Below are 27646 nucleotides of genomic sequence, written 5' to 3' on the forward strand. Positions count from 1 at the left end.
TTTTAAAGCTGACCCTCTCTTTTCATTAAGGCCGACTGATTAAAAAGCTAGTCCCAAATTCAAAAGCACAGACAAAACTATTCTCTGACCATGTAATGCATCACATCAGGACTAAAACCAGGCAGGTATTTTTACACTCATCCGCTTAATGCAATATTTATTTCCTAGACTTTGATCTCAGCATCTCCTCTGACAATGTCAAATTCTTGGGTAATTCACACATGACACAGCACTAAAGAAGGAAAACCAATTTCAGCTGTATTGACTAAGTATCTTTTTTTCCATAACAGCTCACATTTTTACCAATATAGCAAGAAACCCTTTGCCAATGGTTTGGAATGAAAGTTACATCAGGTATATATGTGCAGGTGTGTTGATGGTCTGACCTGTTGAAAAAAAAAACCCCAAACCAATCCCCCAAACAGAGCACTGAAACCATTACGCATTGAAAATGAACACTGTACACATCCACTGTTCCCCATACACAAATCACAAGTGCAATATCCTTTGAAAAAAATTGCTCCTCAAAGGAAACCCAAAGAGGCAGAGTTTTTTAGTGTTATGTTTAGTAAGATAATGTGGGCATGTGTTGGAAATCACAGGTTGGAATTTTTTTTAATTTTTTTTTTTTTTATAAGGCAAGAGGTTTATGTTCCAGAAGAATAGAGGGGGTAAAGAATGAAGAAATGTTTTGAAAATGACACATTCTTTCAAGTTTCATTCTCATTTGACACACATATTACAAAATAAAGATTTTTAAAAGTGCTATATGCTTTGTAAGTCTCATCACAATATGTAAAGCAAAATTTTACACCTGCTGCCTAAGAAAAAATGTTAGTGGCAGTGTTAGCAGTAGATTAGACTCTTGCTCTCTCATTTCCCTCAACATCTGGGACAACCGCCTTCAGCATGCTAAAGAACAAACAAACAAACAAACCCCACTCTACACATATTCCAGAATCATTTAGAGTCATCTTCTAAAGTAACAGACTCCATGAAGTTGATGACAGTTCACTAGCAGCTTGCTTGATACCAAACCCAAGGCTCATTCTACCCAGTATCCTGTGGCTCTTTGATCAGCCAGTATGAGAGACTAAACATTGAGAGGTATGCAGCCATGATGACATTGACAGATATGCCAAAGGGATTTTAAAAAAATTCCAACATAAAACAAATGTAAAAAAATTCATCCGCCAGCCCTCAGCTGTTAGCTGATTTTAAAAAGGTAGAGCAGTTTGCAGTAAACAATGATATTTTAAATCTTCAAGGACATACAGAAACAGCCCTCCCACCCAGCAATCAGACGTGAAGGATTTCTGCAGCACAGTCTTCTGGCTCTGTGTAATGTGAAGAGTTTGTGTCTGAATGGTGAACCCCAAGCATTTCTTTACTTTCGAAGTTTGGCTCCATTAGTGCAGGTTTTTCAAAAATATTCTTTTTGCTAGTTTCCGGACAGTTTTGTACATATATTACTCGGTTATAAGCTTTAAGTCTCTTCCACAGCTGTACGTACACTTTGCATTGTACATACATGAACAGAAGTCCTCCAGTGAAACCAATAGCCACAACCACCAGCTTAGTCCAAAATGGCCACTCTAGAATCCCTGGAAGAAAGAAAATAAAAAAAGAAGAAAAAGGACCTGGTCAATATTGGCTTGACTACATTGGATCTCTCAAAAACGTCCTGTAAGGAAACTGTCACAGAGTTTGGGCCACGGAAACTATTCCTGTTTTGCCATTTTTCGTTTGGCCTTTTTTTTTTCCCCTTCAAGTCAAACACATGCAGACTTCTACTTCACATATCACATTTATTCACACCCACCAGAGCAAAACTGAAACAACTGATTCTCTGTGTCTGAGCCCTTGTGCAGCACAATTACAGAGTCAAGGCAACAGCCAGTAATATGTTTAGGTTCTTTTATACCTGTTTTTAAACAAAAATTGGATATGATTATGAAAGGGATTCTATGGCATCATTTCCTCTTCATAGCAGGAGATTCAACTCGGTGACCTAGGAAGTCTGTTCCACTCTGTGATCACACAGTACACAGAGCCGTAGTCTTTAAACTCAAAAGGGAATGATTGTTAACATCTAGCTTGACATGTTTGTTATGCAGACCAGACAATTTTACATGCATCAGACCCAGTAACTTGTAGTTGAACCAGAGCATCTCTTCTGATGCAAAACTGTCAGTGTTGGAGAGACTGAAGCGTTCTGGCAAGCTTACCCTCTGTCATTAAAAATGACCACCATTACTTTTCCTGAATTTGTCTAGCTTGAAATTTTAGATACTGGATCTTGTTACATCTCCATCAACTACTTTTAAATGAGAGACTATTCATTTTATACATCTTCTGCTTACATAGGTTCTGTATTCACGCAGCCTCTCTCCTCTTTAAAGATAAGCGGCATCATAAGATGCATATGAAACCATGCTGAACCACCCACTACCAGGTTTCTCAGAGAATAAAATCACGGCCTTCCAAGACTTCAAAGTTTTTACTGAGATACAGGCCAGTGTTCTTTTGGAAATGCAAGGTAGCATGGGAGGAATGAGAATATTTTAGTCCCAAAATACAAAGGGCACTGCAGCATGACTACTGATGAAATCCCACCCATGATTAATACCTGAACCTCTGATTCACAGGTGAGCTATCTGATGCCATCTGTAGGCAGTGATAGTATATGCTTGCCCCTGTGCAGACATGAGTGTATACCCACACACACTCCCCACACCTCCCAGCTCATTACAGCACTCCCCAGATTTAGTATCCAAATGAAGGGAGCAAAAGAGGCACTATAACACGTACTAAATATTCACACTATTCCTCCTATTCATGTTCATGTAATATTTTTATCGGCTAAAATAACCTGGAGACAATAAATCTTTGAAAGCATATGCCTTTCATTATCATATGGAAACCTTATGCTGAAAGGCCAACAATTTTCACTGTACATGGAAGAGGTGGGGTTGGATGGAACAGAAACTAAAAGATTGCGTTCAAAGCAGCTTCCTGACTGAAGTCATGAACGATCAAACTACAGCCCAAATGAGAAATGACAGCAAAACTGTTCAGTTTGAAGTGTGATTCTGCTCTGAAGAGACTGTCAGAGCTCTGTGGATTTGTAGGTTTATTGATGCTCAGCCACCTCCCCAGATGATGCTCTTCAATCAGCAGCAAAACGTTTTCCACCTGCATGTCTAGTTAGCATGCAATGCTCTGTGAGCAAGGACAACTTGCCCTCTAATGGCTCCCAGCCTTGGTAGATACCCTGTCCCTTCTATCCCCACCTTCAGGGACAGCTCAGCTGCCTGAGAAACAGTTCTGTGATAGCTGCAAATTTGCAGCCCAGCATACCCAGGTAAACAGATTTTAGTTTGCTAAGTTTACAGCTGGCATACTAAAGAAAACCTACTATTCGAGAAGTTAAGTCATCCCTGCGGTGGGGTGGCAGCCACTATGTGAATTGCAGTGCACCTCATCTCAGTTGTGTGAACTGGAGTCCTAAGAATCAACCTGAATTTCTTCTGCTTCAAGCACAACCACTCATAAAAATTTCTCCAATCTAACATGGCTCTCACAGGAAACTTGTGCTAACACACCTCACAGATGACCGAACAGAAAGTGAACTCTGTTGATTTACCTCAAAGATTTCAATTTAGGTTCCTCTTACTTCTTCTCTTTTTAAAAACCATTCTGGTTTTGCCCAGTTAAAAGGTAGCCACAGCAGCAAACAAATGCTTATGTCCTTATCTGCTCAGTAAGTGTTCCAATTCAAAACTAAATTAGCTAAGGCAGAGTAATTTTGTGTCTGGCTACAGTGGATTAGCTCTCATATCTGTGTGTTTCACAAGTGCAAACTAAACTGACTGAAATAGACTTAAAAAGCACCCAAAGATGAATTTACACTGATTTAACTAAATCATTTTAGAACTGTGCTTTTAAAGCAACCCAACCTTAGGCTAAAGCTGACTAGTCTAAGTATAAACATTACCTGCACACTCATGCTCCACATCCTCTCTGCATTCAGGATAAATAATTATTCTGAGAGTAAGTGGGAAGATAAGCAAGTAACATACCAGTAGTCTGTCCCTGTTTAATCTCTTCAGCGGTCCTGTCTATCAGGACATAGAGAGACCACACAACGCAGGTGATGGCAATGATATGGAATGTTACAGAGCACATGATCTTCCTCCTCTCGCTGGCCGTCATCTGCAGCTTCTCCCACTGGCAAGAAACCCGGAAGCAGAGCAAGAAATTAGGTGTTTATTGTAGTTACTAGAGAGTATAAAAAGAGAATGTTAATAAGAACAAAAACCAGGCAGGAGACCAGTTTCCTTCTAACACGGATTTTAAAAGTCAAGACGGCATTATGGCTCTGACCACAGCACGTGTGCGACGGCTGGCAGCTCGCCCTGCTCTGATGGGAGCCATCCTGGCACCAGAGGGGACCCCCAGTGCTCAGCTCCCATCCGGAGCCTCGGCACGATGTCATCACACCCTGCTTACCCACACAGCGGCAGCTCCAGCACAGAGGGACCCTAACGCAAAGCCTTGTGCAGCACAAGCAAGGCAGCTCCTTCGTGTGTTCCCCACTCAACAGTGGGTACCCACAGTCACAGCTGAGCATTGTGAGTGGCAAAGGGTACCCTTGCTCAGGCAGGTGTTCAATAAAACACTGCCATAAAAGTGGTACATGATCTGATTGACCAGTGCGTGTAAGACATCTCACGCTGAGCTCTGTTAGAGTCCCTCGGTGCACAGTCAAAGCTGTTTAGCTCTCAGCTCAAGGCTGTTTAGTTCTCACCTCCTACCTCTGGGGGTTTCATTCAATCTTCACGTATATTTAACACTACTTACAGCAGCGACACCCATACTTTATTTTCAGTGTTTCAAGTGCACTTAAATACATGTGCCCTAAGAATATACAGTAGAACTGGGATGACAGCTTTTGTAAGTGAGAGGATGCAGCAAATTAAATCCCCAGACCTGCATCTATCAATAATGTTTATGTTTATACAGCCCAAATAGAAACCAAAGTCATGTTGCTGTCATTTAAGAAAGATACAAAGAAACTAGAAAATTATTATAGATGCTTCTAATATGCAAGGAATTGTTCAAAACCAGCTTTTATTTTTTTTACCTGAGACACCCAGAAGCTTTTTTTTTTTTTAATTATTTTTTGGCAATTTCTCCTATGTATATTATGAAAGTTTTTGCATGTGGGATATACATCCCTCAGCAGGTCTGCTTGGAACAGAGAGTTGATGGGCTTGTCTCACACTTTCACAAAATATATGCTGGGGCACATGTGTTTCTAGAGAGGTGCATGTGATGTCTCCTAGAATAATTTGTAGAAAAAGAGGACTTTGAAAAGGAGGAATAATGTGGAAGAGAGTGAGGATGACCTGACTAGTATAATTGAGATCACCCGTTATGTTGAATTATTCTTTCCACTGCTACAAATACAAGAGTGATTGAAACATGAAACAGACTTTGTGATCATCTCTGTCTTGCCAACAGTTCTGTGGCAGTCTCTGTCTTGCCAACAGCTCTGTAGGCATCCAAATCTCATCATGGCACATGAATTGAAGACTTCCAGCAATGACATGCTAGACTCATGTCATGCTAGAAAGCTACATTCTTTCAATCTTTTTAAAAAAAGATGGGACAAAACATTCCCTTTGGATGTTTTATTTTAAACAGAAAATTGCTTTGGCATCTAAACAAAGGTGTTTACTTTTGATAAAAAGTATAAATTAATTAATTTATTTTGTCAAAAACTAAGCATGTGAAATGTATTTGTGAATGCTTTTACAGAGCCACGAGGACTTGTGTTATGACTAATTTATATTTCTCTTTTCTGCTCCACACCTTGAGCTCTTCTGCTGGACAACACCTCCTGTGAACTGCTGGCTCCACACCAAACCAACCTGCACCACCTCCTCTCTTCAAGAGATATGACCACACAGCAAAAGAGAAGATATTCTGCAAACTATGCATTAGCCCAGAGAGGAAACTAGAATCTGTAGGTCCCTGCTGCATTATTCCAATGACACATCGTGTGGCATTTTCCATTTAAAATACTCAGCAGTTCTGGGTTTTTGAAGTGTTGTTAAAACAAAAAAATCAGTAGAAAATTTAGATTTAATGTCTTCTTTTTCTCCATTGAAATCTTAAAATGGAGCATCCCTCTCTTGTCTCACCTCATCTTCACTTGAACCGTGACACATTGTTGTTTCTCATCCTCTTCCCTTAGTAACAGCAGTTGAACAGCCCAATGCTGCGATACAACCTCAAGATGCTGAGGAATTTTAATTCCATTTCTACCCTACAGACAAGCGCAAGCCCTATTATTTGTCCCATCCTGTTCATAATCACCAGTTCCAGGCTGTTTTCTCCTGACTGACAGGATACCATAAAGGCTGAGTTGAAGATACAGAGGCAACTTATCTTCTGGCTGCAGCTGAACCTCTAAAAAGACTCTTTAGATATATTTGAGACATAAATTCCTTCTTCTCCTTCTGTTTATGGCTCCGTCCCTACCTTCTGGCATCTGGTCTCTTTCCCACAGGTGACCTGTTCAGATATAACTAATGATGCTGAGTGACTCATTTCTGAAGGTGCCCAACAGCTTTTTCTCACAGGGCACAAATAGTCAGAAAATGTTTCCCGCCCACTCCAGGCAGAGAAAGCACAGAAAACAGCAGCCAATTGCCAATTATAGCAACTTTTTTTACTTGGGATTCTCTAGAGTAATTTTTTTAATGTCCTATGGCTGGGCTGTGCAAAGTATTGTCTGCGCAGATAACAGAGCCTATGACGGCCAATATTGCAGCTCACAGGTACTACACTCCGTGCCAAGGGGCTACCAAGGAAAAACCTGTGGTTCTTAGAAGGCAACGATTCACCGCAGTCATAAGTAGAGGTCGTCCTATCAACTGGATGTGCTAAGCTATATACTTTGCAGACTGTACATCTCTGTAAAAAAATAACAGGTATTTGAAATCTGCTCTATTTTCTGCTGGGAATCACTTCTAGGAATTGGACAAGTTCTCATAACAGCTTTTGGATGGCTGCAGTCCAGACTTCCCACCCTACATAATTTAGGCTCATCATAATTGAATTTAGTGTTTCTCATTTTATTCTAGTTCCAGATGGAGGTTATTGTTATTAACCTCTTCCACTTTGGTAGACATGGCAAGATTTGTCTGTGCTAAGAATACCAGTGACTTCCATCTCAAAATCCTGATGGTAAGGAACAATTGAAATTGAAAGCCCAGAGGATGTGGGAGAACAAAAAGGATACAAGCGCAAAACTGGCCTTACAATACAAGTAGCATTTAATATCTATACTTGTAAGTCACCAGATTTATGAAAGGTACTTTTCTAAAAAACAAAAATACAGGTTCTAGCAACCTGAAGTACTAAAACTAGTCATTCAATGTCTAAGAAAAGGTAAAAATGAAAACACATTTATTGGTGAACCTTCTTCTACTTACACTGTGATATTTTCACTAAAATAGGTTTGCTTTTTTAAAAAGAAAAAATGCTACAAATTTTAACCAAATTACACTCAGAAAGTGTGATTTAAATTAAGTTTAACCTGAAATCCTCGTATTTTCAAGAGAACTTAAAAGCCACATAAGATCTTGGAGCAGCAAACTAAAGCAGGTAACAAAAATACAAAACTCCATATTTAAAAAAAATGGGTATAACTGCAGAGCAAATACCTTTGTGCATCAGCTCTAAAATGTAACTTTAAAGAAAAAAAACAGGTTGCTGCATGCACATATGTATGTATGTGTGTGTATGTACATACATTTACACACAGATTGCTGCCAGGCTACAATAGCTAATTCTCAGAGCTGGATTCCACTGATGTTGAATTTGCCAGGCTGAGTGTTAACTTAAATCCTTTTGCACGTATACAAAACTGACCAGACTTACTAAGGAGCCAGAGAAACATGATAAATACGTGGGGAGTGCTGCAGGCTCATAGGCAAGGACAGCCTCTTTTCGGAGTGGATCTGTGTTTAATAAAGCATTTCCTTGGGGGAGCAGGTCTTGTGCCTACCTTTCGCAAAGGCTTCAGTTTTGTCTCCATGATGAACTCATACTTGCACAGTTCACAACATCGCGTATCTGAGCTCTTGATCCATTGCTGCAGGCAGGCTTGGTGCACAAAATGAAGACTTCCTGTGCAGTGACAGGGGGTAATCAAAGGGCTCTCATCATCTCCTTCACAGTGACATATCCTGAATCAGAAGCAAAGCTGCTCATTAGGAGAAGAGGAAGCAGAAAGGATGTAGAAGAGGCATGTAATATCTGTGATCACACACGGTTGTCCATTGAGGATCCAAAGACATACATATCAAAGGCATGTGTTCCATAAAGGAGCTAAAACTAAAGAACTCCATTGCTGCGCAAGCACACAGACAGGCACAAAATAATTGAGCACAGACACTGCTAACTAGACAGCTGCTTTCTAATAGATGAGGCGGACACAGAGCCTGACAGAAATGCAGTATCCAAAAGAAAAAACAGGGTAAGAAATGACAACGCTTCATCTAGAACAATAGCACTTAACTGAAAATAGCATTTAAACAGATCAGACAGCACTTCCCAAGACAAAATATGCACAGAGAGGTACAGCTACTCATGGATTAGGATCTGAAACAGAAGATAAAACAAAATTCCCAAACCAATGGGGAAACAGCCCACCCCAGTATCATGAAGAGTTAATTTAGACAGCCTGGATTTTGCACAAGAGAAGTGATTATTTCTAGTGCCAATTGCCAGGAGACAGATCCACACTGCAAAGCTGCAGCACTGAATCTCCCCAAAACACACATACTTTAAACAGACTAATGTTTTTGCTTTCCAGTTCTTACTTTGCAAGAGCTGCTAAGGAAGCATCAGCTCTGCAAAATTCCCCATTTCCCTCACACCCTAACTGTGCAGACAGCAAGGACACCCGATATAGTGTTACTAGGAGGTGCTGGCATTTAATTTCCAGCTTCAATTTATACAGAACCCTTGGGTTGCATCAAACATCACTAAGTCCTTCTAACCATGTGGAAGAGGTCATGAATTGAAAGGGGGTGGTAAGGAGCTCAGGGAATGAATGTAAGTTACTAAGCATATGTGAAGTACATCCTGGCATGCTGCCATCCCTGTCTATTACTGAAATCTCTTACTGATGTGTAGCATCTTGCCTCTTGCGACCTTGCTGATAGCTGGCAAGTGGAAATGAAGGTGTGGGTGGATTACAACAGCATCTTGTTGATGACAAGCTGGTACAGAACTAGATTTTGCTGGTAATGAGGGGGAAAACAAATAATATTGGCAAGTACTAACAAAGCCAGCTTCAGAAAGTGCTGTCAGGGAAGAGAAAGGTTAGGACAGTAAAATGCTAGGTAGAGGGATGGGACGTTTGCTCCTGTACTTGCTGACTCCTGCTCCTCAGCCACATTTTGGAGCTGGGATGGGGCAGATCTGCAGACAAGTCACCATGAAGACAGTCCAGAGCTAGCTGTTCCCACCACCTGTGCACATGATTAATCCTCTGTAGTTGGAACAAGGACACCCATCCTTTTTGGATCTCACACTATGGACGTCACACAGGCCCACTGCTAACACCCAGCGCTCAGATCCCCCTGTCGACTAAGGAATCCAGAAAGCCCTTTACAAATAAAAGACTGTGGGATACAAATAAAAGAGCGTGGGATACAAACTGTGAGGAAAAGATGGGAAAAAAAATAAATCTTAAGCTATATTGACCTGATCTCAGAAGAAATTTTCAAACAGTGTTCTCCTGATTCCCCACCCTCCGACCAAACCAGCAGTGACTGTCAGGACAACACATTGCTCATTAAAAGCTAAGACATGTTCAGCTTGGCCTTTAATATGCATAGCTGATTCTCTCCTGATATTCCCAGTTTGGGCACTGATAACAGAAAAATACCATCTCAGAACCCCAAACCTGAAACAAATTGCAAGAGAATTTATTTGACTCCAAAGGAAATTCTTTTGCTTAGTAGCCTTATTATGTGCATCAGAGGGGCGCAGGACAGCAGAGAGAAGGCTGCATGCTTCAAATTGCACATATTAAAGCAAGGTGACAGGGTGAAAGAAAAGACAGAAACAGCACAAAGGCAGGGGAAAGCAGAACGGTCACCACCGCACATGGGAGGGCTTGAAGGTAGGTGGTTCTCTGGTAAACCAACCTGCAGGTATCCCCCGATGTGGACACAGGGGAGAGAGGGGGGAATTTTTCTGAGAGGGGGGAAGGGCAGTCAAGGTCACTGTCCTTCTCAACTGAACAGAGTGGTGCCCGCTGCTCTTTTGTTTTCAATTTCACTGAGGTGCTGTCCTCAAAGACGTCATCGTCTCCCATATCATCAGAGCAGAAGTCCGTGCTTTCCACCAGCACGCTGGAGGATTTCTCAGCTTGGAAGTGACTGGAATAGCTCTCCAGTTCGTGGAACTTATGCAGGCTGCTGGTGCTGGAGGTGTGGGAGAAGGAAAAAAGGTAACGCAACAGTTTTTTGCTCCTTGAGGTGTCATGGTCCACTTTGTCCTCCAGCAAGGGGATATGTACAGCGCTGTGGTTCTCTGCTCCTCCCGATGCACTCGAGTAGTTGGAAAGGGAAGGGATATAGGAGTGCTTAGAATTGCTAAAAGAAAGAGGCCTGAGATTCAGCGGTTTCCTCTCTTTAAGATGAAATTTGTTAATCCTTAAACACTGCTCTTGAGTCGGGGTCAATTTGCCTTCTGAGCGTGTTCGCTCCACATAGTCAAAGCACTCACTGGTGCTCTGCGCCTTCTGGTCCACGTCATTGAGGGACTTGGAGAATTTCAGAGTGCGGGTAGGCTTTACATTCTTAGCAGACCTGAGTGCCTGGCCCCGATCCTGCCCACGGGAGTTTCTCTTTGCTGCATGTAACGTGTCCTGACAGATTACTGTCACAGTGACCCCTTGTGTCAGAGGGCTCTGGCAGTGAGGATTTTTCAAGACAACAGCAGACTGCACTGGACTGTGATGACAACACTCAGAAAACACTGCACTGGAACTGCATGCAGAACAGTGGAATAAAAGCACAGAAAGTAAAAAACAATTACATAAGAGAACACATATAATTAAAAGTGAAGAAATGAGAATTATGGCTAGTGTGGGAATGGCAAACATAGCAGGGCCAAACAGTCAGTGGGATTCAATGAAGCAGTGTTAGACAGCAGCTGAGTCAAACAAATGGGATGCTTCATATGGGAACCCCACATCACTTACTTCCCCCCACACGTGCTTTTTCAGTTTTGTTTTTTTCTTAATTTGAACCTCACACGAGTCTCACTGTAGCCACGCAAACAACACACTTTACCTGCAGATGTCCTGGTTGGATGGTGTAACAGAAGTCCGAGAGAAGCTATGAGGGGCAGAGATAGAGGTTGGACTTCCAGCCTGCAGTGAAATTAAAATAAACAAACAAAAAGAAGCAAGTCACAAGTTGGAAGAGCTTGGTATGCACAGCAATCACCTTCAGGATTAAACACAGCATATGGAGTCAGATATCACTCTACATCAGATATTCAAGGGCTAGTTGCAATAAAGTGGCTTAACTGTCAAATGCTAGAAAGGGAGGTCATACAGCCTCATCCTCGGAAAAGTAGTAATCAGAACAGAAACGTCTTCCCCCAAGGTCAAATGCAGCCATCTCTGGAGCGGAACCTGCCAGCTGTCAAACATTGCACAGAACAATAGCTCAGGAAATGAGCAATGCTACGGTAATTAGAATAATTAGATGTAGGTGTGTGTATAGACTGGTTGGAATTTAGCTACCACATAATAGCTAATCCTTCCACTTATAATGATGACAAGAGATTAGAGGCTTGGGGCTTTTTTTTTCACAAGACAGAACCGTCAGGAATTCAGTAACTCAAACACTATTTGGGGACTTACTTTCCATACTAGCATATGCACATGAGCACCTGCCAAACCAGACCATTCCCTGAAGTACTCTTTGTACTTTGCGACGCCTTTCATCCAGCTCTTACTCTGACAGGGTCTTCCACCTACTTGGAGAAGAGGTGTGGCAGCAGTCACGTTTGTAAGACCCAGCAAGAGCACAGTGAGAAATAGAGTAACTGAAGAATTCAGAATTCAGCTGAACTAACTCAAAAAAATAAAGCTAAGCTCTTGGCATATTTCACACTTACTAGACAAGCCTCTAAAATCAATATAGTAAGAACCATCATTGTCTCAGAGCTGGGACTCGATGGGCTATTATCATAGGCCTTTTCTGCCGCTATATTCTGGGGGTCACTAACAGAAACTTCTCGACTCTTCCTAGAGGTTTTGGCGAGGAGAAGACCTGTGTTGATAACCTCATAATAGAGAATCTTTAAACCTGGTTCTTCCATGTTCCAGAGCTGCTGGATAGGCTGTGCCACTCACCCACTGCTGCAAAACACCACCTGCATTTCAAAATTCAAACAAAGGTTTACAGCTCTTTTGATCTGCAAAGCAAAACCTGAAACCCAGGAAGGAACAATGCAATCAGCACAAGTGTCAACACCACGCGGGGCTGCACAAAAACCTGCAGAGCCAGCACAGACCTGGGCCAGGCAAGCACACAAAGCCAGACTAGGAGAGACCTCAGGTCACGAAAGGTGTGTTGCCACAGAAGCACGCTGTGCCCAGCCCTGTACTTCAGCTTGAGACGCCAGAGCTAGCTCATTCATCACTGCTTTGATGATCTCTGCTCATGGTGCAACACACACACACTGCATCTGTCTCACTTAATTTATTAAAAGCCCCTATGGTATATTTCAACAAGGCCGCTGCAGGCTTTTACATTCTCATAGCAAAAGCAAGGTTCCTTGTCACACAATATACTCTTCTTTCTTTGTGAGAGAAGATGGGTGTACTAGAATACATGTGTTACTTTATAAATACAAATACAACCATCATCTTCCATGTTACAGGACTCATCTGTTAAGGTTTTGCTTCTCTAGCCAACAGCACTACAGAGAGCAATGTATCTGGCCTCACATTGGGATGCCTCAGGTGCACCAAACCTGAAAAAACAGGTATCCATTTACAGCTGGGTCTGCAAGAGTCAAGGGCAAGACTCACACACCTCTTGATCCGTAGCAAGACACTGTAACTTATTTCCCATTCTACCCAGCTAGGTACATGTATAGAATAAAACCCAAGGAATAACCTTGGGCCAGAAAGCAAACTGAACTATGTTATGACTGTAACAAAACAAATTAAAGACTTAAAGATCAATTATTGGCTTTATCCTGGAAACTATGGTTCTTTGTATTTTACACCACTTGCACATGCTAATGATATAGGATGCTGATCATGCAGTGAGGTGAATTCAGGTATTACTTGGAAATTTGCTCTCTATTTAATGCTTAACCTCGCCTAAAAGCAGGTACATCTCTGACTTCAAATCCTATCTTTTAAAGAGTTTGTGCAGTAATTACTTTTTTTTAAAGAAAGACTGGCAAATTAGTGAAAGACCTGACACACTATAATCTGCTGCTATAATTACACAAATGAAAATTAATAAGACTTAAATAATGAATTATTTTAAAAGACACATTTAGCAATCTTCTAAAACCAAAATATTGAATCAGTAAAACAGCATGTTGCGTTCTGCCATGGAAACAGAGCCCTATATTGTTGGAACTGAAGTCACAAATCAATTAATAAATCTGTCTCAGGTTTTATGTTATGAGCAAATCACAGAAGGCAACCTGCTTAGAATGAATCCAATCTCTCTACTCCTTCATTTTAGCAATGAAGCTTTCCAAAAAAAAGACAGCAGTGTATATGATGTGACAATCTAATAGCAGATGACTAGACTCAATGATCCAAAATTTCCCTTCTGAAACCATGTTACTGGTTTCTTGATCCAATTGCCTGGCACCAAGACAGTGTCAAAGTCTCACCACTTGGGATATCAAAAGGCTGCAACAAACAAGAAATTGTGGAGTTTCATTTGCATTTCAAGCTTACTATTCTGTTTCTAGATGCCAGCACTGTTCAGGACACCTTGCGAAAACCCCACATCTGAGGCACATTTCCTTTTCCTCCTATCTTCCTGCTTAAAAACAGGAGGTCCGTTGCTCCATCTTCATACATAATGCAAATGCAACCAAAATATGAACAGAAGTTAACACGCTTGGAAAGGCACCACAATGTGGAACAACAAAACAGTGGAGAAGTTACGCCCCACCCTCAGTTTAAGCTAATGTAAGCTGTGGCTACCACCAAAAGCCATGGTTCAATGAGCCTCCAGTCTCTCAGTCTGTCCTCCCTTCCTCCCATGCTTTTTGCTCGTGAAACTATTTACACAACTGCATTGCAAATCAGATTAGGATAGTGAGGTGGGGTAAAACCACTTCTTTTACTGAGCTTGTTTAATGCCAGTCACTTCCCTAGCTTCAGCTGCTGAAGGAACATCAGTCAGTTAGAGCAATAAGCCTCTAATGGCAAGGCACAATGCACTGACAAGAGAAGAGCATAGTAAAATGCAAGGTGCTGCCAAGAGCCCAAGAAGTAAGTTCTGCCAGTTCTAGAAGCAGAGGTGCATGCAGCTGATGCTGGCCAGTCCACACACCTTGGCTGGGTTTACCGACTCAGATACAGCGGCTTCAGGCAGAGAGGTGCCACAGAAAAGAAGAAACACTGGCAGCCTTGGGCCAGAACAGGGCAAGGAAGAGGCAATGTGATGGCTGAATGTAACAGAGAGGCGGATCCAGCTAGCTCGGAGCTCTGACGTTGCTCCCATCCAAGGCTCAGCCCTGAAGAGGCTGGGAAAATAAGCAATCAAAGCCTTCACCACACTCTAGCTTCTGGCACACAGACCATCCTTAATGCCCCAGCAGCACCTTCACAAGTAGCAGCACCTCTGGTTGAACCAGTCACTTACGATGGCAATAGCAGTAGTAGGTTTTAAAGCATTCCTTGTCATAGGAGGTTTGTGCCATGCTCATTATGTGATGGGTAGCCTAAGCCTTGACAGCCTGAATTTGACCCTTCCAACCCCAGAATCACTTGCTGAATCTCTGTGGACTTTCATGCCTTTCGCATGGAGAAATATCACCTCCAATGACAAGCCTTGGAGCTATATGCTAAGTGAGTTACCCTGTACAGCCTGACTGGTTGCCTAAAGTAGCTCAGGACTAAAGGTCAATAGTTAGTTAATTGTGTATATTGACATTCCCATCTAATGCAATTCAGTGAGGTCACAGTGTGGCCTTCCGCACTGGTGTTTAGATAATCACAGAGACTCTGAAGGTAGTAATCCCTGGAAGCCTACGGCTCTCTGGAGGGCTGCCATCAAGAAGATATCTATCTATCTATCTATCTATCTATCTATCTTATTTTATATATATGTGTGTGTGTGTGTGTGTGCATGCATGTGTGCATATATATATATGTACATATGTATCTATATGTATGTGCTGCCATAGCTGGTCTCATTCTGCCCCCACTCCACAAACAGCGTGATCTGTTGGTGGAGAACTCATTGCCTTTCTGATTACCTACCTGTGATTACAGACTGCACACCAAAACCAAAAAACCCACCCTGCCTCAGAAAACAAAGTCGTCTTTGAAGTGAGCCATAGTGAACATGTCAATGACTTGGGTATATTCCAAGATAACCTGGTTATCTGAGAAGGCACTTCTGGGTGTAGTTGCTGTTGTCTCACTCTGGGCTGCATTTCAGTGCTAGCAATTATACCTCATTGTAAAGAGCAGGGCCTGTCACATTCTGAAAGCCTTATCAAATCATTAATTGAAGGTAAAAAGTTAGAAACAACTTAAGTCCAGAAGAATTCCTCCACTGATTGGAAGTTTGAAGGAAGCAAAGAAAGGTTTTCCTGCACACCTGCAAACTTCATCATTTCTAGGTGCCACATGAATAGGACCAGTACTGTGGCCCTACTATTTGTGCTACAAAAACACCTAGAAGTCTCAGCTAAGGACCTGGAACTAACATACTAAGCACTATACACATTTAATAATAGAGCACGCCTCTCCTTTGGGCAGACAAAGGGTTAGAGAAAAGCAGCACAATTATGGGTTTGCCTTTATTTTACACTGTGATGAACCCACTTCGAAACTATGCTCTTCTGCTGGGCTAAAAGAAATATATATAAAATAAGAGAGCAATAAAAATCCTAAAAGATAGCTGCACTTACTGTCAAAAAGACTGATGCTAAAAGACGTCTCCAACACCACTAGACCATTGCAGCAGTTTCTGTCTGCCTCCATTCCCCGTTAGAACAACAGGAGCACAGCGATGGTATTCTCCGCTGAGCCCACCCCAACCACCACCAGTCCCTCTGGGGATTAAAGAGACACAGCTAACCACAGTTAAGTGTTAGCTAAGTGGAGACATCTCCCACCGCTGCCCCGCAGTTGTCCTGTCCCAAGCACAACCGCTGATTGAGGCCCACTGCCTTTAATCCCCTCCCCTGCCCCTAGCAATCCCCCTCCACTGTGATGCTTTTTCTGCACCGAGATCACAGTGCTGCGATCTGCAAGGGGCCACTGGGAGTTTTGTTTGAATCAGATTTGTCTCTCCTGGTATTAACACATCACAATGACGAACGTGGCGGAAGCACACGGGAAAGACAGAATCAGAGGGACGGTTATCACACCCTGTGTTTTAAAAGAACTCATTGCCAAAGAGCTATTTTCTCTCTCTTGCACAGATCCTATTTACACGTGTATTAAGAATACAAGGCTGCTGCTAGTCAGGGACATGGCAGGCACTTATCTTGCATGGTACATCTCCAGAGGCAGCGGAAGCCCCAGGCTCTGCTCCCACCTTAGTTTACACCACTGAAACCAAGACCAACCACCCCATACCTGTTCCTTTGGCAGGATCTAGGTATAGACAGTGATCTAGGAAAGAAAACAACAGTGATGGGGACCTTGTGAAAAAAGGCCCCAAGTGCCACTGCAAGGCACTCCATAGCTAACCGGGCTAATCTTCAGATAGGCAAAGGACATCTACAAAAAGACCCAGGGAATCTGACTCAGTTTGTGCCACCCCTGCCCTGTTCACCTCCCATCCCTTTGACAGGGGCAGCCCCAGCCCTGTCTCATCCACAGTGGCAAAATTCAGTTCTGCCTGGTGTGCTGAGAAGTCCTGAGCGTGGGCTAAAGGCAGGCAGGGAGGTCTTGATTAAACCCAAGGGACACATCCATCATTTTTCTCAAGCCACTGCAGAACAAATATAATTGCTTGGCTCCAGCCATCCACCAGGACGCAACATATTTGTGTTTTTATGCTTTCAGCAAGTGCTGTATTCCAGTACATGTTGGCTGATGGCTCTCGCTAAAGCGCACTGCAGCTGTAAAGTCTCCAAATCTCATCTGTAGAACAGACGTGGTTGTTTCACTGCACGCATGCCAAAGGAGGCCTCCAGCTGAACTAGCATACCCAGGCAGCAGTGCAACGAGACCAACCAGCCGTGCTGAGTGTATTAACCTGACACTTGAGATAGCCAGAACTGGCCACCTACGGACAGTCTGGATGTTGTGAAGGGCAGACAGCCCTGCTGACAGGCTGTTTTTGAAAGCTTTTCCTAAATACCAACATGGCAGGATCAAATATCAGTAACTTCTGGTCTTATCCATTAAATTCTCCCTACCAGACTTGTGCCATTTTGATTTCCAGTGCATATTAAAATTAAGTGTCTTTAGCTGGGATAAGATGCACTATTAGAATGAAAAGTAGTTAAAAAAACTGGGGGGGGAGCCGAGAAGATATGAGAAAGAGGCATCTGAAATTTTCAGGATGATCAACTCCACCATATAATTTTGGCAACAATTCCATAGGAACCAGCCGTCAGCTGCTGGAAGAACTTTGTTCCATACTTTATATAATGTATATGACTATAATTAAAATTATATCTAGAAACTAGGAGTGAAGCTGAAGTCAGCTTCCCCTCACTCTTCCTAAGGAAATCTAAAGGAGGATTCTGGCAGGAACTTTCTCTAGAGATACCAGAGCCGAAGGCACTAGAGAAAGAAGGCTATCTATCCTTTCAAAATCTCCCCAAGCGTAATTCAACCTGCCTATAGCACAAGATTAATGTTGACTAAACCCAGTAACAACTGCACAGGTTCTGCAGGGAGAAGAAGAAGAAAAAAAATATAGCCCTTTGCCTTTAAAATCTTCCTCAAAATACCTTGAATGGACGGAGGCAACAAAAGAAAAAAGAAAACTCCTGCAGGTTCCTTCTTCACAGGGTGCCCTCATACCTATATGAAGTAAGAATCCAGCCCGAGGAGAGGGGATTTATCACAGCACAGGGAGACTATCACACTTCTTACAAACACGACTGCACCGTGCCCCAGCATGAGATTACTTGCTCTTGTGGGTGGGGAAAAGAGCATACCTTAATCTTCACACTATACAATTTTCCATGTCCTTTCCTTTCCCCAATAGCTCAGTTGAAGGACTTAATTTTTTTAAGCAACTTCTCTTTGCCTACCCCCAGGCTCATGTACCTGAACGGAACACCTCCAAGCAGCAGTTCTTTTCACTAAGCCTTGGTCGTCTGATAGATACAGGACAGCTAAGCTCTGCAACTGAAAAACCTGGACTGCTTTTTTACGGACAAACGTTCACTGAATCCATCAAAGCTTCAGGCAACAGTGGACGTGTGTATTCATATGCTTTTCTAAATCTGTTCCAAGCTGATGAACAGCCTAAATGGATTTTAAATTTCATAGCAAGCTTAGGCTACCACTTTGCATCTGCACTGGCTGCCATTCAGCCCAAGAATAATTTAATACTTTACAGTGTGCTTCTGCTCAAAAGATAAAACTGTACAGGCCTTCAGAAAAGATGCAGCATTTACATTTTTTAAGGAGTGCCCTTTTGATTCCTTTGCTGTGATCTCAGTATTAGCATTTTCAAAGTTTACCCCTTAGAGGGCCGTGAAAATAAGACTACAAAGTGCTTCTCCACTATGCTAAAATCAGCCCTCCAGAGCAATCAGATGACAGGAACAGCACACAGATGACCTGAAGATATTTCCATACGTCACATTATCAGTTTCAGGATATATCAGACACTTTAAAGCTAAACAATGTCACTAATTTGAGGATAACTGTTTACAGACCAGCTTTGTTAGTGACCTCGTTTAATCTGCTTGTAAGCACAATTCCTTTATCTAAGAGCAGAGGGCATGAATTACCACCACTGTGAAAATCCCTTTTTTAGCTGCTGTCAGCGACTACCTGTGTTTTAGGGTCAATTTCATCTATATGTAGAGGATGAAGCTTCTATAAAGTTTAATTATTTCTCTGTGTGGCTTGTATGATGAAGCCACTTACCAGTGAACAGTGGCTTCTTGGCAAAAATGCTGGCTTAGGGTAAACAGTTGAGATGTCGATCTGGGCAGTATACACCTGTGCCAATCGGAGGTGTTTCAATTAGCATCACTGTGCTTCAACAGGACAAGTCAGGAATTGGGCTGTGTCCAAGTCCCATGACTAAATCAATTCAACCTGCCTTCAACACTATTTTTTTTAATTTCAAAACAAACACAAAAAAGATTCCAGAAATTCAAACTTTTCATGTGGAGCAGATTTAAAAGGAGTGTTTGAAATATACACACCAAAAACCCAAAGAAGAGCCTGGAGGAATGCCACATCCCCCAGCGTGCAACAGACTGCACAAAACCTAATGGCACCATATGAAGATCCTCCTACATCTTATTCCCTACTCCTTTTTCTGCTGCTTCTGGCCTCCATCCCCAGTCAAGTATTCAGGTGGTTGTTTTTTCTTGGCCTGGCCACATGTACTAGCATCTCTTCAGCCTCTCTTAGCATCTGCCTCTTGGAGAACTGCCTTTTTGCCCCTTCCTCCCAAGGGACAGCTCCACCTGGCCCCAACACTTGGGGTCTATGTTCAGAGAGGTCCTGCTACCTCTACCAGCTGATCTCATTTTCAGTGGCACCATCTGTCTGCCTCCCTCCTTGCTCACTTTTAGCCCTAGGGCATTGCTTTCCTTGGTCACAACGACTAACACAGCATCCTCTCTTGGCTAGAGGCTGAGTTCTGACTCAATCTTTTCCACTCATATTGCACTGTGCAACTGAGAGCAGTGGAAAGATAAACAGTAATAATCACAGCGGGTTCATAATGACATATCAGCACCAGAAACGCTTTGAATCAAGTGTCAGCACCAAGCATTTGTAGCGATTTGCTACATTGCTATGCTGTAAGTTAAATTTGGGTGGAAAAATAATAGCTGAAACAGTCATTTGCAAGAAGCATGATCATTATTTCTGTACACACACACACAGCCCCCAACATATCTGGAAATGCAGCATGTAATTGATTAAACTCAATTTTGGTTAAATAGCTCCTCTTAAAATGGTGTAGTATCAACAAGCTCTGTGGATTTCATAAAGGTCTACAGAGGCAGCCAAGCATTTCCATACTTTTTCCTTTACATGTATTCAATCTGCCTTATTGGCTAGGTTGTTACATTATTCTAAACAAAAATAAAAGGCACTTTCCTATTAAACCTCAGAACTAATGAAAAATTTTCCACGTACTTAAGCTTCCACGCAGCATCCCACTACTATAATCTTTCCTGTTTTGTCCTACAAATTGCTTGCAACAGCCAACCCACCTGTAGACTGCAAAATAAATTGTTGCAGCTTAGCACTGAACTGCCTGGATGTGCAAGGCAGCATTCAGATGTATGAGGCAAATCAGGGGACTGATTTCACCGATCGGACTTCCACTTCTGGCCCTTATTAGAAGCTATCTCCAGAGTGGAGTAGGTGCATGGAATGGATCAGAGACAGAGGTGACAGAGGAGCAGTAAGAACATCAATACCTCTGGGAAGCTCATGTTTGCAACTGAGAAGTCTCACCCATTGAACTGGCAAAGCTGACTTCTGCTCCCCTTGAGAACTTTAGCTTTTGCAACACACAGCAATCATGTTGAACATTTCAGTGTTTCAAGATGAATGCAAATATTGATGTCTCACTTGCCAGCACTTCCAGGGAGAGCTTTGCGAGCGCAAGGTCCTTCCCACTGCACTGCCACACTACCAGTTCTTGATGAGTTAAGAATGAACTGCACAGCTTCGTATGGGTACCAAACTGCTGCTGCCAAAAGGCTGCTGAATTTCAGACATTCTAGGAAAAGTACAACAACACTTAATGATGAAACTACCATCTCTGCTGAGCAACGCCTGAAAATCCAATTAAGGATCCCTAAGAAGAGAAGATCCAGGGTAAGAAGGAACTGGCACAGTCCCATTTTAGAAAAGCACAAGTGAGAACTTATATTCACATGGTATTTATTTCAAAACCCTTTCTGTGAATGCACATTTTCTGACACCAAATGTGAAACACAATCCCACATCACTCCATGATAACAACACCTTCAGCTTGGTCAATACCTTGTGCACTGGACAGTTCCCCTGCTCATTATTTAAGACACCCAGTAATCTTGTCTTTCTGCTCCAAAGTGAAAGTTGTCTGTGCCCATATAAAGTGTAAATTAAGTGCAGCCACTGTTTCCTCTGCTGGAGATAGGCATGAATAGCTTCCTATACCCTGAACTACCCAGAATAGAAAGAAGAGACTTGAGCTTGTCACAGCTATAATGACTCAGTCTCTCATTAAAAGTCACTATTACCAGCAACATCAACTGTGGCAATGAAGGGTTGAGGCTTATGCACCCCACAAAAAACACTGGTCAACGAGCACAGCCTTGCTTGCATGAAGGCTTGAAGCAATTTACTTGTGTAAGCAAAAAGGTGTCAGGCTTCCAGCTAATTATTTGTAATGCAGAAGTAGGAGTAAGGTATGTATTGTAATAAGTTATCTTGGACAGAAGATACCTTTTTCCTAACGGTATAACAAAGCAATTGTACATCCATCGGCTCTACTGAAGTGTGACTAGAAAGGGTAGAGCATCACGCTTCCCTTACAAGATCACGGCCTGTAATAGCAAAATTTTTATTGTAATTTAAAATTCTTATTTTAAAATGCTTACATAGTCATGCCCTGATGCCAATGCATTTCATGGTACTAACAATAATTCAGTGTTGAAGTGACAATAAAATAATTAACCATATATCCAATACATATTACAGGATGCATGGCTATACATGTCTTACAGAGAACATTACATCAGATAGCTTATGGTATAAAAGAACATAATTGAGTGATGTTTTTTGGAGCGATTTTCCCCCCAGGACAAGATCTCAGGCATCTGTCATCTATCTTGCTACCACCAAGCTAAGGAGGCTGACTTTGTGAAAGAGGAAACCTACTGTAGCTTCCATTTCATTTGACCTGTAAATAGAGTCTGCAAAACACCAGAGAGTTCTAATGTTTCAGGAGTGACTATCAATGACAGACAGGCACAAGAAGCATTTTCTACTGGTCACATTGTCATGTATATCACCCCAGTTTTGAAATGAAAGAAATCCCAGTATCCCCAAGTTTATCAAAGACTGAGTTATATCGAGGAACATACCTTTGAGATGTTACTAGAGCGGCTCACAGAATGCCCCAAAGCCTTCTCATTCTGAAAGAGGAAGAACAGGATCACTGCAGCAACAAATCACAGTTATGAGAATATTTTAAAGCTGATATTAGAAACCAAATTCCACAGAGAAAGTCTTACAGCTGTGGCTTTTAAGGATGTTGCTTCTATTGACATCAGCCTGATTTACGATAATCACTAAATTGCTTTGTTTGCTTAAAAAGATATTAACTTGCTGATAATCACATAGGCAAGACAAGTACAAACTGAGAAATACTAGAACAATGACTTCTCCCTATGAATACTGGAAAGCCCTTTTCTCAGATGGCATCTATTTTGGAAAGGATATTTCTCAGCTCTGCTTCGTCTACATCTAAAGGCAAACGTCCAAGCACTAAAACTGAAAGCTCTTGCTTAAAGAAAAACAAAAGTATCACAGTGATGTCTGGAAACAATTGTGAATAACCACATGCATGTCATTTCAGGAGACAAAGCAGAATTACTGAGGAACTTCCTATTTACCACAGAACTCATAATTAAACTGGAAATATTATACAAGATGGAAATGCAGAAGCTGCAATTCTCAAAACTGTAATCAGTGACAACTGTATCTGTTATTCACTTTTCAGTGTGCAGACCCTGACTGATAAGGATGACAATCTTATCTCCTACCAAAATAAACTGTAGGTTTCACCAAGATATTTTGTCCTCTAAGGGTTCTGGGTTTCTGAACATCAGTTTACCATAGGTGTAACTGGACATGATTGCCCCACTGGGAGGAGCCTAGAAATTGCTCTGCAAAGACTTTTCTGAATAAAATTCAACAAGAAATACTTTTTTCTAAACAAGTATTACAAATAGGGCAAGTCATAACATTTGGTTACAGTTTACCATAAGTGTAACCGGACAGAATTGCTCCACTGGGAAGAGCCTAGAAATTGCTCTGCAAAAACTTTTCTGAATAAAATCCAACAAGAAACACTTTTTTTCTAAGCAAATATTACAAACGGGGCAAGTCATAACATGTTCTTCTAACTCTGTGAAGCTAGGATGTAAATTGGTTTGAGATTTAAACCCTCTGAAAAAAGGGTAAATTTACTACTTTCTCCTATGGGCTCTATGCTGGGTAAGAGTTTCTAGAAGTGCATCTTTTCATCTGGGATTTTAGGAACCAAACTCTTTCACCTTTATTCCTGAAGAGAATGTAACCTAATAGAGACACTTTGACAGCACCCTCTTCCAGTTCTCATTGGCACTGACAGATCAGACAGAGCTTGACATCAGAAGTCCTTCATATATAACAAATGGTGACATAAAAAAAAAGCCCAAAGCAGTCCACTGCTGTTACTCCTAGATCAGCTTGGATATAGCACACTCACTGGTTTCAGACCTCCTGCCTATGGTTTGTTACAATTCAAGCGACCTTCAATGACTAAAGCCCATGTCAAGTCAGCCCGGCTAGTTGGGCACCCAGATGCTACACCCACACTTTGAGACCCCTGAGCTCCCCAACACTTCTTCCGACAGCACATCCCCAGAGCAACTTCAAAGCTTTGTGTTGAGAAAAGAGAAGGCAAGGCAAAAACTTCAGCATGTGCTTACAAAAGCAGGCTGACCCTTCCTTACAACACTGGCTGCCTCTCAACAGAGTCCTGGGCGTCACCTCAGTTGACAGATATAAATTGCACTTCCTCCCTTAAAAACATGAGGAAGCAAATGCAGTGTTCTCAAATCCTCAGTATGTAGGAGTTTGAGTACCCAGAAGACAGTAAAATAGTGTTTCAGAAGAACAGAGGAGAAGCGACCAGGGAACCCCCTGCCAGTTTTGACTGATGGCCAAACTAAAAATCAGCAGGGATCAGTTTAAGGTCTGGAATAGTTGTGGCCTAAATTACCACTGACTTGAATGCCAGATATGCAATGTGCAAGGCTGAGTTTGATTTTCGAGATGACTATGAGCTTTTGTTACATAGGTAACAGTATTCCCGGAACAGAAACAAACAGGTCAAGACCCCCAAAAATATGGACATGATGCTTATGTGAAGACTAACATTGGACGGGATTTCTGCCAGAACCAGTACGGCTAAGAATTGACTCCAACCGTACGGGAAGGACCTAGATGATTTCATCAAAGGCAGTATAACTATAGCAACAGAAAAAAAAAAGTTCATTGAAGCTGTAGAAGGCGGGAGGAAATAAAAAGGGGGCAGGAACATGTTCTCAAGCTATGACGAAAAGAGAGCAACACAAGCTGGCAAGCACAAAGAGTTGTCATTGCATATGTGTGAGGTGTGGGGGGAAGCAGGCTGTGCTTGGCCTTCTAGGGACACGTGGGAGGTAAACAAAGCAAGGCTATATGGGACAAGGAAAATGATAGTGACGAGCGGGACCGGTGGCCAAGAAGTCTGCCTAAAGCAACACATACAGCTCCACACAGGTGACAGTCTCAAACCCAGCCCTAGGTGTCAAAGACTTCTGGGTGAAATTGCTAAAGACAAAATTAAACAGAGCAGAGGTTTCTTCACGTTAACTCAACATTCCCCAAATACTGCTGTCTAGCTGAAGAAGATGCCTGCAAGGGAGCATGACTGAACTTACACAGGCACCTGTATTGAAAAGGATGTGCTAAAATCTAATAAGCACAAACAGGCTGAAGGACAAGACCTGTATTTGCACAACATGGTAAATGATGCAGAGCAAACACACTCTTAGCCATGCCACAGAAACTAGTCTTTCTGCCTCTGCTCCCAGAACTGATTTTATCTGATGGATGCCAGGAGCCTCTAAGAGACAGATGCTCATATTATCTTTATTGATCTACTGTTGGAAACATACCTATCAGAGCTTTCAGTCAGCAGATGACTGCGAACAGTTCGTTTTGTTATTGAAAGAATGATAATTTTTAAACAAAAAAGTGGTCTTGAAAAATATTCCCGTAAGGGTTACAGAGGGCATACACACATATATTTCTAAAGGACTCCTAGCCACCTAAGTGCTTTTTCACATCTCAGTTTCTTTACCAATCACAGCTGGTTCCTCCATAAAGTCAACAGGAAATTCACTACAGCCTTAGCCTGGGTTGGCCAAAATCTGTACTGGCAGAGCTACTTACACCGACAAGGAGGAGAAGCACCAACTCAGCCATATTTTCAAGGAGTCACAACTGACCCAATAGCCACTACTAGATCCAACACAGACTTGCAAATAATACACACAGTCTGGCTGTCCCATCAACTACCAAGCAGCCCCATCACCCAGATAAAATTGCTTCAGCCCTTGGACACCAACTGACCCTGTCTTAGCCTGTCTTCTAATCAGGCACATTTTTTTGAAAGAGTTGCTCCAAGTATCAGAGTTTATATACAAGCAGACTTTAAAATGTGTTGGGCTGAAAACAGATAAACAACTGAGTTTCCCTGTGCAACAGTAATTTCCAGTTCACTATGACCACTCAAGTAGCACCCCTGCCGAAGGAACGTACAGTGCTTCCTTGCCAGCTTCTGCAAAGGACCAAAAAAATTTTTTCTTTTTAAATCATTAAACAGCAACAGAAACACTTCTAAGTAATACAGTTCATGAAGTCTAGCTGTGCTGTTTAATTCTCTTTTACAAATAAAATAATAAACAACTATCCTTCAGGAAAAAGCACTGTGGAAGCCATTAAATAGAGCCGGTGCTTGCTGGTGTTTCCCACGCTGTGATACATTAAGGATGCCTTAAGTTTTCCAGTCATTAAGATAGAAAAGAGCTGTAAAGCCATGGAAGGAGCTCCTGGAATAGGTAGATTTTAATGGCAGGCACAACTACTAAGTGGGGAACAGAAAGGTTAAATGGATAAAAATTATTTTAAAGGCAAACAAACAAAAGCTCACTTTTCACACTGTATCTATCACCGGTACATTCATCCTGGGATCTTTTACCAATTATTCACAAATTAATACTGACATGGGAGTGGCAAGGATAAGCTTCCATTATGGTACTATCACTACCCAACAAATAAAGGTCTTCAGAGGCTTTTTCTAGTATGTTCCCATTGCGCAGTAAAACATATTCTAGTCTAGTAATTACAGCTCCAAACAAGCTCTCCTTCCTTCTTACAAAAGCATTAGTCTTTGCACTTCAGTGAAAGGTCAAGACAAATGCAACATCTGCCAGCATGGACGATACAATTATCACCAGTTAAAGCAAGTGTCACTCTACTTTAGCAGATCAGTCTTTCTGTATGGGATAATGGGAATCCTGCCTTTCAAATCATCCTAGTCAACTAGAACCACCTGGCAGGCACTTAAAAAAAAATATCTAGATAGGAAAAAATTACAAGTGCAACTTGTAACTTCTCATGAGCCACTCACTGCCAGCTGCTGCTCCGAGGTCCCCATCAGAGCCTGGCTCTAGGGAAACAAAGAGGAAGGCAGAAGCAGGGAAATGACTGAAAAACAGAAAAACTGCTACCCATTCCTACAGTGACATGTTTCTCTAAGCTTTGGGATGTACTTGCTTGCAATTGCCTGAATCCCCTCCCAACTTTCCTTTCTTTTTCTATCTTCCCCTTGAATTTGCTCCCTACTGTGAGTGACAGATCTGCCTCCTTCCTTCAGCAGTTGCTTCAGCTCACATCTGCTTTCCTGCAGGGCTCTTCATCTTGCCTTCTCCATCTTGCTAGCTCATTATTTTCCCTTCTGCCACCATTCCTTGGTTACTCTTGCATGACATCTCTCCCTTCTCAGTTCAGAAATCTAGAAGCCAACACTTCCCTGCCATCCTCCCTTTTAACTCAGTCTTCCATATTCAGTACTTCAAGTTACTTTACCCTTGCTTCCCTACCTTAATATACCCATTTTCCACTAAGTGCAACAGCTTAACTTACACAGGCAAACCCAGAACCCTTGTGAGCCACCTGAGCCAGAAGAAGGGTCTCCGCTCACTGATAACAATTCAGGCAGCCACAGCTGCTCTTGTGCACTTACAATACCAATCTAACATGCTGACCTTTCTCCAAACTCAGCTGTAGACTTAATGGAGCCTCAGCATGTGGGCATCCTAAAGAAATACAATATGTCCTTGCCAGGATGGAAGGGGGAAAATA

At 42.1% G+C, this 27646-nt stretch overlaps 1 protein-coding gene across 12 annotated transcripts in view; it reads right to left on the reverse strand.

Moving 5' to 3' along the window:
* Positions 1-233: 233 nt before the first annotated feature.
* Positions 234-27646, reverse strand: part of MARCHF8 (membrane associated ring-CH-type finger 8) — a 100079-nt gene continuing 72666 nt past the window's right edge. For 7 of the 12 annotated variants that reach the window (XM_052798500.1, XM_052798503.1, XM_052798504.1 and 4 more), the window contains 6 exons: positions 22552-22602; positions 11385-11464; positions 10233-11078; positions 8081-8261; positions 4083-4230; positions 234-1604 (listed from right to left, as the gene is read on the reverse strand). In XM_052798500.1, coding sequence (XP_052654460.1) covers positions 1300-1604; positions 4083-4230; positions 8081-8261; positions 10233-11078; positions 11385-11464; positions 22552-22602 — 1611 coding nt within the window. In that variant the 3' untranslated portion in view covers positions 234-1299. Of the gene's footprint in view, positions 1605-4082; positions 4282-8080; positions 8262-10232; positions 11079-11384; positions 11465-22551; positions 22603-27646 lie in introns of those variants that run through there. The other 5 variants (XM_052798509.1, XM_052798506.1, XM_052798511.1 and 2 more) reach the window with 3 other exon arrangements.

This window comes from Harpia harpyja, chromosome 10 (genome assembly GCF_026419915.1).
Source record: "Harpia harpyja isolate bHarHar1 chromosome 10, bHarHar1 primary haplotype, whole genome shotgun sequence".
NCBI lineage: Eukaryota > Metazoa > Chordata > Aves > Accipitriformes > Accipitridae > Harpia > Harpia harpyja.